This window comes from Odontesthes bonariensis, chromosome 23, assembly GCF_027942865.1.
Source record: "Odontesthes bonariensis isolate fOdoBon6 chromosome 23, fOdoBon6.hap1, whole genome shotgun sequence".
Lineage (NCBI taxonomy): Eukaryota > Metazoa > Chordata > Actinopteri > Atheriniformes > Atherinopsidae > Odontesthes > Odontesthes bonariensis.
In genome coordinates, this window is record NC_134528.1 from 19801164 (window position 1) to 19813028 (window position 11865).

General features: G+C 39.8%; 2 protein-coding genes across 3 annotated transcripts; one reads left to right on the top strand and one right to left on the bottom strand.

The window, feature by feature from the left end:
* Window positions 1–4415: 4415 nt before the first annotated feature.
* Window positions 4416–6841, top strand: LOC142374064 (uncharacterized). Of its 2 annotated transcripts, XM_075457571.1 has the most exons (6): window positions 4416–4553; window positions 4687–4783; window positions 4914–4943; window positions 5101–5154; window positions 5304–5375; window positions 5507–6838. In XM_075457571.1, exons 1-6 carry the CDS (start codon window positions 4440–4442, stop codon window positions 5539–5541), a joined length of 402 nt encoding a protein of 133 aa, XP_075313686.1. In that variant the 5' UTR covers window positions 4416–4439; the 3' UTR covers window positions 5542–6838. The 2 variants fall into 2 exon arrangements, with proteins under 2 accessions (XP_075313686.1, XP_075313685.1); XM_075457570.1 differs by having other exon boundaries at window positions 5304–6841.
* kat7b (K(lysine) acetyltransferase 7b) lies at window positions 5171–11472 on the bottom strand. Its single transcript, XM_075457569.1, has 15 exons — window positions 11436–11472; window positions 11290–11339; window positions 10190–10340; window positions 9846–10094; window positions 9620–9702; window positions 9402–9485; window positions 9136–9234; window positions 8894–9004; window positions 7944–8135; window positions 7691–7780; window positions 7457–7597; window positions 7247–7340; window positions 6902–7048; window positions 6597–6703; window positions 5171–6256 (listed from the first exon to the last, which is right to left on the bottom strand). Exons 2-15 carry the CDS (start codon window positions 11305–11307, stop codon window positions 6155–6157), a joined length of 1668 nt encoding a protein of 555 aa, XP_075313684.1. The 5' UTR covers window positions 11308–11339; window positions 11436–11472; the 3' UTR covers window positions 5171–6154.
* Window positions 11473–11865: the final 393 nt, after the last annotated feature.

Consider the following 11865-nt stretch of genomic DNA (forward strand, 5'->3'; position numbering starts at 1 on the left):
ACATTTCATGTTCCTACTGATTGAGCAAATCCAATGACACCAGCCAATATCCCAGATGCATAGAGACGGAACCGTCACAGCACCAGCCTGAAGCCCCAGTCTGAGCATGCAAGGGCAGACAGTGGTATTTAATTCTCGGGAAGGCTTGAAGAGAAAATTTATGTCTCTCTCTGGAGAAGCCACAATAAAGTGCCATAGGGCACTAAACGGGAAAAACAACTGGAAGAACAAGAGAAGAGAATTTCAAGCGAACTTCTAACATTATTTATAGTTATATGGACACTAGGTTGTACCTCCCACCATTGTATGGATGGAATCTATCATAAGATTGTCCTTAAGATCTATATCAGCCCTTTCTCACAGCAGTTTGTGGGAAAGAAAAGTCACAGAATATTAATTTGTTGTCCCTGTTGGTGCAAACACAATACAGATAACAGAACACTCAATTCATATTACTCCACGGTGGACTGTGTGATCTGATATATTATGATATATCCCATGCAGATACGATGCATTCATGCAGAGAAAGAGCTATCTCTGTGGAGACGTGAAATTATGAGGAAGAGAACATGCTTTTCTTGTGAAGGCTGTGTTGAAGATATTGTTACTATTTCAAAAGTGTTTTAAGTGTGATTTGCATTCATCTACTGTGGTCTACACTGTGGTTTTGCTAATCTAGCATTTTGCCACAACCATGTTTTCAGCTTCTAATAGATGTAATTTAATGCGAGTCCAACAACAAATAGACACATTTGTTTGAGGTTGTTTAACATTGCATGCTGGGACTAGAAAAATGAACAAAAGTGGACTGCAAAAAAATGAAGGACAATCTGTAACATGTGTCACTTTGCCACTGATGAAAACAATACTCGCACATGCTTTCATTTTGAGTATGTCAGTCAAACAGACCAAACAAGCCCAACAAGAGGAGCACAAAATCCGTCAAGTCACAAGAGTCTGCCAGTGGTGTCACCAGTTTGGCGGTTGCAACATTCGCTGCAAGCTGTAATTCTATGCGTTAGGCAACACTGCCTCCTCCTGGATGTCACGTCCGGAAAGATGAATCAGTTTATTGGTTACACCATCTGCAGTTTGATACAACAGTCCTGCAAATAAATCCTGCTATCATGAGGAAAACAACTCTGCTTGTAGTTTAAACTGTTTGAGTCTTTAACTTCATGGCCATTCTTTGGGGATAAGCTGCTTCACACATTGTTTAATGACATGACAGTTCATCTACCAGCCTTTATTCACTTTATTCCTTGGAGCAAGTCAGAGAAATCTAATCGACTCATCCTTTCAATTTGCATCGATTGTATTTGATTCTATTTTTCTTTCTTATGTTACTTGAATAATTGTCTTCTTGTGTTGTCTTGCATTTTGAGCTATAATTGGAAATACATGGTTTCCACACTACAGCTACAAGCAGTTGAATTTGAACTCAAGCCACTGGTTTACATTTCTGTACATTATTTTTGTAGCACAGCGGTTATCCTTTGTGACATTTTTTTCTGTGCTCACCAGACTAAGCAGCTCCAATAAAACCCCACTCAGTCCCGCAAATTGACTAATTTGTCAGCATTAAGATGGATCAGGATTGTGTGGTTATGTTAAAACTACCAGCTTTAAGGCCACTCTGATCGTATCAGTCCTGACTTATCTGATAACGTGTTATCTGTCAACAGGGGATTATGGCCCTCAGCTCCAAAATGTGTCGTCAGCTGGTTTCGTCAGGTTGCACCATCTGAATGTAGCGCTGGCTTCAATCATTTTAAAACTAAGCACAGCTGTCTGCGAGAAGCAGTAGCCATGATAAATAGACAATATGGTAGCTTTTTTTTTTTTTACATGATATGTACACAGTGATGTAAAAGACTCAACAGAGAAGATTATGGTTTCTATTAGATTCCCCTTCTGAGACAAATTATGGACAGATGCTTCACATTGTATCTGTCATGTACAATTTCCCTGTCTGACAGCGATTGGTGAAATATAGTACAGTATTTACAGTAGGCTGTGTTACAGTGGTAATATAAGGAACAGTCACAAAGCGGAATTAGTCTGCGAATGAGAGAGAAGCCGACGGGGGAGGAAAGCTTACGAACTACAGTTCTGAAACTAATGAAAAGATGTTTTGGCGCGATAAATCTTTGGGATCTCCGGGAAAATACTGAACCCACCAGTTATGGTATAAACTTGAAATCGGAGAAGAAAGCTTCAACTACAGACAGTAAACAACATTTACTCAAATAGACACTAGATACTTCATCAATCAACTGATCTGTAACACTGAAAAACTAAATACAACCCAGACATATGTCACACTTTTAATTCCCTAAAATAGAATCATGGCTTCCAAGTTGAATCCGTAATAATTCAAATTTCATTTTGACATCAAGGACCTGCTTCTCTTCTTACGTCTCCATTTATACATCCTCAATTCCTCTCGTCACCTGCTTACCTCACAATTTGGACCCTACCCCCTGAGATGAGAGCAAAGGACATAAGAGGGAAACACAGGGAGAGAGGAGTCAAGGCAGAAGGAGTCTAATGAAATGAGACATCCTTGCCACACAGAATCATTTCACAACCAAAGTTGTGAAAAGTTCTGGACAGACAAAGACCAAAAGCAGTTCTTATTAAGCATCATTTGATCATCAACGAGATAATGATTCCCTGCACGAGAGAATCCGCTATATAATGGCCCTAAAAGAAGAAATGGAAGGATCATGAAATGGCCAGGCGAAAGGCTGGATTTGAAACATACTGGAGATGTAGGAAAACTCCGACACCTTGCAAGAGACATGTTCATGCACTGAGGAAAGGTCAAACCTTTCAGCAAGCTGATGTCAGACATGGTGGGAAATGATGCGAACCCAGAGGCCCTGTTTAAGGTGTACGGTGTAGTTACTTCTTCAGCACGAGTACATGACATCCATTAATGATTTTTGTTCTATAAATTATTGAAAAAAGCCAGTTTTCTTTGTGGTGTTATTCAAATTACACCACTTTCATCTGCAGGCATCGATTCAAAGAAGATTGAATGTTGCCGTGTCCAGATATTAAAAAGAAAAAAAAGCCAATCACCATCAGTGAGCAGTCCTGATCCTGAAATGATGCACCCTGCGTCACATGAAAATGCAGCGCTCTGTCATTACAGGAGCTCTTTGTGACTCAACCCATTTCATATGTAGATGCTGTGCCTCTGATTTCTTTTGATTCGGCTCTCCACGTTAGCATTGGGTTAGACTATGTGTACATGAGGGCTGTTGAGGTGTAATTGCCTTTCAGGCCTAATTGTCTAGAGCTTTTCTTGTTTTTGGAAGCACCTGCGCGAGGATCAAAGCATTTGGTGTGCGTGTCAGCTTTGTTTAAAGAGGGTGTCCTTACAGAACAGATTGTCAAGTAATTGCCTCTTTAGAAATTTCTATGGCCACAGTGTTGGAGAAAGAGCTCACTTTTCATTAAAACTGAGCATTTAAATGGCTAAGTAAGTAAAGATCATGAAAAGGTTTAATAACGCTGTAATTATCTTAGGAGACAGAAAATAGATTACCACACTGACATGACGCAAAAGCTAAAGATACTGACATGAATTCTTATTTCTGTATACATCAGGTCATGATGTGCAACATATGTCATACATGTGTTATTCCACTTGAAATTTCCCTCATCCATCTGAGCTCTTTCCCATTACTCTGTTTGACTTCTAACCATCGCCAATGCAGCTTAACATGCAGACCTCTGCTTATCTGTTAATCCGTTACATCTTTATATGCCAGCGCACTATTCCGTCCAATCAATTCTACCTTAGAGATCACACGAGAGTTGTCCTGTTTTATAGATTCAGAACCAGCAGCTCACCAAGTTAACAGACAAACCAATAAAATCTTCAAAGTAGGGGGTTATATTTGCAAAGCATCGCTCAAAGACCAGGCGCCCGTCCGCCCTGTCCACCTCGCGGTGATTTCAAAGAAGTGTGCACACATCACAAGGTGCCAAATGAGCAGAAGGAGAATATTATTAGACCAGCAGCAATCCAGATGTCTAATGAAAATGGAAATGAACTGCGCCATTCTCAAATGTAAATATTAGATCTAACATGTTTTTCTTTCCCTATATGCCCCCGGTAATAAACCTTTGGATGACATTTCAGTTACAGCTAATAAGCAAGTATTGAATTTCCTATTGAAAACATTTGTTTTATTTAGTGGGGAAGTACAGATTTTCCGTGTGTAACAGTCACAAAACATATATGGTTAAAACCTCTCTACAAATGTCGCATCGTGGCAAATAGGGAACTTTTTAAAGGGAGGCAAGTGAATCCTAATTAGAGGGGAGGGTTCTTGTGTAGCAGGGGGTTTAGGGGTATAAATACAGCCTGGGTTCAGCTGAGAGAGACAGTCAAATCCTGAACTCCATTTTGCCTAGATCAAGAAATGGATAACTGGAAGATCCAGCTGGTTTTTGTGACCTTTTGTGCACTGGTGCAGACTTATCATGGACTATCTTTTAGGGCCGAGGAGGAAAGAGGGCTATCCAAAGACTGGCAGGTGAGATGTGGATTTATTCATATTAATCTTAAAGGATTAGATCGAACTTTGTGAATAATTCCAAAATGAAATCTGAGAATCCAGACAAGCAATGAGGTATGAATAAAAACAATCACACCTTTTTTCTTGACAGAATGAGTCAGTGGACTCAGGTCTGACCGACCCAGTAGACGGTCTGATGAAAAGATCTAAGGCCCTTCGCTTCTATGGACTCATGGGGAAACGCGCAGGTAGCCTTTAAACACATCCCTGCTGGTGAAGCGCATGCATGTTGTTGCACGAGTGTGTACGGTTTGTCAATGAAGACCACTTCATGTGTGAAGACGTGCGATGACAGATGACTGTTTTATTCCCTCACAGGTACGAGGAAACCGTTCAAAGTAAACAGACGTGAGTAACTCGTCTTCACTTTCAAACAGTAAAATGCCACAGAAATGCTCTTCTTACCGCAGCCGTCGTGAAAATTAGTGACGCAATTTAGCCTCATTCACAGCTGCATCTTAGGGCTACTTTGTAAATATCCTCATAATGCTTATGTTATGTGCAGGAAATAAAGGAGAGGCATTCGTGGGCTTGATGGGAAGAAGCATTTCCAGTGGAGGTGAGCAACAATGCCAAAAACAAACTCTTTCGAAAATATCAAGCCAGCTTTATTGATATTGAAATATGAAACTGCTCACACACACTTAAAAGCTTTTATCAAAGAAGGCAAAGACAGTGCCACTGAATTGTTTTTTCTGTTTATTACAGAATCATTAAGCAGAGCGATGTCACCTGCAACAACCACTGAGATCCATGTTTCCGAGAAACCATACAAGCAAGGTACGATTGTATCAGTACAAAAACCTGAGGTCGAGTTATCTCCATGTGCACCCTTACAGTGGTATTGTCATTTTCTTTTCTAGTCTAAGCAAATTAAAAATCTCTGAGCTTATTTTTCAATTATTTGGCAGGTTCACCAAAGGAATGGGTACAAATGCTGTACTAATGGACCTACAAAAAAGATCTATACAACTTTACATCAACCAAAGACGACATTACCACAAATATTTTTTTTTCTTCTAAAAAATATATATATATGTATAGATATATATATATATATATTTGTGTATGTATATACCCTGGTCAGTTACAGTTCATGCCAACAACTGTGGTATTCATCTAAGGAACAACCACCACCTTCAGAATGCACAATCGCTTGAAGGAAATAAAAATGACCTGTAACTGCAGCCAAATGTAGGTACGCACTTAATGCAACGGCAAAGCAAAAAACATTCAAATGGACTGTTTTTAGCATTTAACATTCAGAGCCAAGCAGGCGTAGGCAGTTTTAAAACTAAACAGATTATTTACCTTTGAGTGTTTGACAATGAGTCAAGGATCACTCGACCTAGAACGCATGATGCTAAAAATATGACTGAAAGTAAAAAAAAAAGAAAAGAAAAAAAATTCATGACAAAAGGTATGCAGAAATTAACTGGATAAAAATGCAAAAAATACAAAAACACTGGTCTTTATTGACAGCTCATTGGTCTAGGCTACTTGTGGCTTGTGAGGCTGGAGGTGATGTTTTTTTTCAGTAGCCTGAGGATCTTTAGTGCTTATGTCCCTTTGGGAGGGGTCCATTTTAGCGAGCTCGGGTCTATGGTTTTGTTGCTATTACCCCGTTTGATCTCCTTCGCTTTCCACTCATTAATCAGGTCCTAGGATGGAGAAAAGAGCAGCACGCACGGTTGTTTAAAAACAAGGGTCGGTGAAATCCTACTACTTTTATTCACATATACACATGAATAAATGAAACCACAGCATTATATTGAAATCCAAATTGTAATATCTGACTTGAATGAAGGATTTAATTTGGTTAAATGACCGGAAGAAAATGCTTGTTTTTCCCTCATATTAACAGATTTTTTAAAACTACACATTTAACTACATTGATAATGTATTTAAACAGCGAGCTTAAGGGTTTTTCAAAGGAACACATGAAAAAATAAAAATAAAAACTAAGAGAACAGACTACAGTCCACCCGACCACCGTCTTACCTGTCGCTTCAGTACTAAGTGCTTTCCCTTCCAATATTTCAGCATCTGCAGAGACTGCAGGGTGCTCACAATGTCCACCGGATTGACTGCAGTTTCCTGACTGATCTCTGTACATCAAGCAAACGTCCAAAACAGTGATATTGTTGAAAGTGTCTAATGTCTTGAATAAATGGAAATTAAATATCAGACACGGTGTTAAGTCTCTTCATCCCGACACCAAACCACCATTATTTTTTTTAAATTTTATTTATTTTTTTTATTTTTTTTAAAAACATAGTTTGAAGGGAAGTGTGCTCTCAATTTACCTTTGATGGAGATCTCTTTGCCTTGAAAGTTGCACATGTATCTGAGTAACACTTCCTTCCAGTAGCTCCGGTAGCTGATGAGGCCCAGATCAGACAGAGGTCTCTCAGGCGAACCCACCTTCTCTTCTACTTTGGACAGCAGATAACCTAAGGAAAAGAAAAAATATTAGGAATATTTTGTGTGGCCTGAAGAGAAAAGTTTCTGTCCTTAAGGGAAAAAACAAAAAAAACAGAAGACACATTACATAATCAACTAAATACAGGACAACTAAAAATATGCTTTGCTGATCATTTCTTCCGTTGGAACACTACATGTCAAGAACAAATCAGAAAACATATACATACTAAAGTCAATGAGCATCTTGCCAAAGCCCTGTCTCATGTACTGCGGCATTGTCAGGATACAGGATACATTGTAGTTCAGGAAGGAATTCTTCTCCTTGATGTATTGAAGAGAAGACATCATTTAAATGCCTTTGTGAAGAAAATGGACATTTACAGAAAAATGGGCCGTTTTAAATGGACATTTATGTCAAGAAAGTTTGCCCCTCGTACCTTGGAAAAATATCCCACTAAATGACAGCCAGTGTTGTCGGCCTCAGTCATGACGTAGAAGAGGAAAGGCTCCACGTCGTAGTAAAGTGTTTTGTGGTCCAGGAAAAGCTTGGCAAGTAAACACAAATTCTGGCAATAGATCTGGAGACAAAAATGACACCACCTTATGAAAGTGACTGTAAGGTAGGCCAAGTTAAACGTGGCTACCAAAATATGGGGAGTAATTATTACTACCTTGTTCTTTTTGCCATCGACTTCAAACACGGATATAGAGCTCTTTCTGTACACCTCATCTCCTGGGGGATGCTTCCACACGCACTTGGCCTTAAAGAGGTAAATAAAGAACAAATCCAAAGAAATAAATATGAAAAAATGTGTTAAATGCATTTATTTGAGAGACCATCACGTAGTTGTAGGCTTTGTCATATGACTATTATGGTATTTGACAAAGTAGTTGTCAAACGAAATTCCGATCGAAAAGTCTCACCATGTGTCGCCTGAGGATGGTCTGGCTCTTCATGTACTTGAGGCAGAACTCGCACACATACAGGCGACCGAGTCGTGCGTACTCCTCAGGATACGGTGAGTGGTACCAGGTGTCCAGCTCATAGCGGCCAAACACAATGGTCTTGATCATATTGCTGCCCTCAGTGATCTGACCCTGGATACGCAGCTTCTCCTGCAAGAGGGAAGACACAATGGAACTGAAGTGTTACTGCTACTGCTGTGGATGTCTTTATTAGGTGATCAAGCAAAACTGGGGGGGGGGGGGGCTACAACACTGTGACAACTGAATGGTGAAACAGTACGATTACATAACTGTAAGAAAAGAGAGATATTAAAAATTGTTGGAAATTGGAAATCCCCTGAACCACCCAAAGTGTCTGTCTGGCTCACTGAATTAATGTTTTTCTTGAAATTAGAGAAAATTAAATACTTTTCTAGAGGCTCAACAAGACAATTTCACAAGATGTGGGACTCTCTAATTGAGTACTTTAAAAATCTCAAGACCCTTCCATAAGCCTATGGAGCCCTGAGATATACATTTGATCTTGCCTAATTATTGACATGTACTTGAATATGTAATACCCCCATTGTCTGTTATTATTATCATTTTTATTATTATTGTTTATTTATTCATTTATTTTTCTCAATTTTCTCTTCACTGTATGGACACTTTAATTCTTACTAGCATTACTACTATCATTACTGTTTTTCCCTTTATTTATTTAATTTATTGCATTGTTCATTTATTTAACTTTGCTATCTATGCTTATATGTGTTTTTTTTCCCTTTACAGCAGTATATGGGTGTTGTGGGTGGGTGGGTTCTGTTTATTCAAAAGAAAACAAATCCAATTCAAGATATTGTATTTAAATGAATCTTACTTTGTGCTTTCTTGAATAAAAAATATACTTAAAAAAGAGTATTGTTTACCAAGTCTTCAGATGCACGGGCTTGAGCTTTCCTGAACAACTCCAGGTCATATTCACTCGTGATGTTCTCAAGCAGAGGCTCCCTGGTGTTGCCATGTGCCTGTCGATGCTCCTGTGAAGCAGACGTGACGACAAACAAGAGGTGAGACAGCATACCAGCCTCGTCACAGAGTACCACAAGCAATTCTAAAACACAGAGACAACAATGGGACAATGGCACAAGAAGGTGTGCTGATGTTGTACCATGTGCTTTTCTTTCTGCTCCTTCTGCAGGCCAGAGTTTCTTCCCTTCCTCATCTCCACCACCTGCTCCTTGTATCTGCTCTGTTTAGGTGTCAGTGTCTAGAAATGAATACGAAAATTTACATGTTGCTTTCTTAATGGCGTAAGAGCAGGTGCAGCAGTACTCAGGCTATACAACAGACAAAGCAAACAAACAAACCTTATTTTTTTACATGTCAGCTAATGGAATAAACGACAAACTGGATGCAATCACTGTCAGCGCATACCTGGTGACGAGTGGCATGCCGTGCGTTGCTTTCTTCCTGTGCCTTCACTTCCTCCTCTTGCTTCTCACGGCTGATGGCTTTCACCTGATGAATAAAATCTTAACTTATTTCTCTCTCGGTGTCATATATCATTGATAGGAAGCTCAAACTAACTAAATTTACGTTGGTAATTAGCCCCTAAATAATCAAGAATCCCCACTGGGTTTTCCCTTACTGACCTTGCACTCATCCGCAGACAGGTTGTGGTAAAGAGGGCACCCTGATACTGCAAAGTGACGTTCGTGTTTTCCCGTGAGATGGCCTGAACAATTGACAAAAGCACTATTACAATGGCACAGGAAGTGATTGAAGACAAATCTAATTCCACGTCCAAACAAGTCAAGATCCGAACCAAAATGACCTTTATAATTTGTAAAAATGGAGGGAAAAAAGGGGGAATTTTACCAAGAGAATTACAGCCAGGAGTTGGGCATTTCATGTTGAAATTGTAGGTTTCGTGACAGCGACGGCGTTTGGGTCTATGGGACAGGTCTTTGTCTGAGTCTCTGCTGGCCTGATCTTTAGCCTGGCTCTCATCATGAGAGGCATTGGGGCTGGAGATGTCCAGCTCAGATTCAGAGGAAGGTGCATTCCCTGTGGGTGTCAGTGGCGGAGACTCGTCGTGATCCGCTGCTCGCTTTAAGTCTGGTGTGTCTGGTGGAAAAGTAGTGAAATCACCATTTTCATTATGTAGCTGAATTCAACCTGAGTCTGAATTCTAAATGCTTTGTTGGGATAAGCTGACCTACCCTGAGAGCTCTGGCTAAGGCGAGTAGAAGCTCTGGTCAGGCGCTGTCTCTTTGACATGTTCCCATCACTCTCTGAACTGTTGGTCTGCTCTCTTTCAGCAGAGGAGTCCGAGTCTTCGGTTCCATCTGAGCCACTTCCTGCCATAGGTCTCTATCAAGATGAAAATAAATCAATTGAAAATAACCTAAACAAAAAATGTAGACATACAGTGCAAAGAATGTTGAGGTTGGTGTGTAATAGCAAGTACCAGTGATGTAAAGTAAGCATGACCACAATAAAAGCGTGACTTCCTTTGCACGATAATTTAGCTAAGGGACTTGATTAACAGGGTGTTAATTTTGAAGGAACTGTTTGCGTGATTTTTCCTATTTTTTCCTATCAAATTAACTTCTTTCAGAGAGGCACAGTCAGCTGATGGCTTGCGGTTTGTTTGTTTTTTTTAAAAAAGAGACAGCTGTTGCTAACGTTTGCGCCACACCAACTGGCCTAAACATTTACCTAAAACAGTTATAATTTAGTGCAAAAAGTCTAATATTGTTTCTTTGGAAGCAAAAGTAGCGTAAAGGACAAAGGAGCTAGCTAGCCTCGTTAGCTCCTCAACGTGTAATTATTGTTAGTTACACGTTGTCTAAGCTGCTCCCGTCTGTGAAGACAGACTGCACTAACAAATTACGGATTTCGAGAAATATTAGTTCCCGACTGACTCGCCACTACTGCATATCTAAACGAGACTGAGCATACCCAATTATCCTAGTCTTATGATAAATCCGGCATACATTTAATGTACTATGCTTGGCTACACTTTTATAACGACACAGCAACATTTAAGATGTTATTAACCTGCTAACAGACGCCCACCAATGTATCGTTTGAAAGCGTTGCCCAAAGCAAGAGGTGACAATATGTCTGAAAATCAACAGGATGCTTAAATGCTGCTGAGTGAGGAGCTACATGAGGTGCAACATTTTTTTGCAAGCCAAATGGTTGGATTACTGAAGGGAATACTGTGGAACCTTCTAGCTAACCATCCAGAGGATGGCTCACATCGGTGCTAACTTGGCTAAAGCTACCCTCTTGTGCGACCTACATTTGCTCTCACCTGTCGTCTACGAGGCATTTCCTTCTTGATATCAGCTACTTCATGCGAGTCTGGAGTAGCAAAAAGCAAAAGCTGGTAAACTTAAAACAATAATCCCCGAAACGCACTACTTATTGATTTTTTTTCATGAATTTGTTTGTATGTACACAGGTTTGCCGGGGTGTCTCGCGCCACATTCCTTGCACCGACAGAGACGGGAATTGCATTTCCGGTTAAATGCACCTCCAGACCAGCAGGAGGTTTCAAACGCCCTCTGACCCTCTTCAAGCTCACAGTAAAAAAGAAGTTGTTAGCATATTTAATTTTTCTAATTTTGCTTTTGTTCCCAGTGTTGAATGGAAATGTGATTAACGATATTATTTGCAGAGTAATAGATCTTTTTACATCCACAATGCGTCACCTTTGTTGATACTGGAGTCGAAACGCATTGAAAAGGTGCAAAGAAAAGTACAAGAAAAAATACAAGTTGGAGCATTTCACAAAACAAAACAACGCTGCCAAAACTTTAACATTTCAGAAAACACTGCAAAACAGAAAAGATGACAGAAAACTTAAAAGAGTGTAATAAAAACCTAA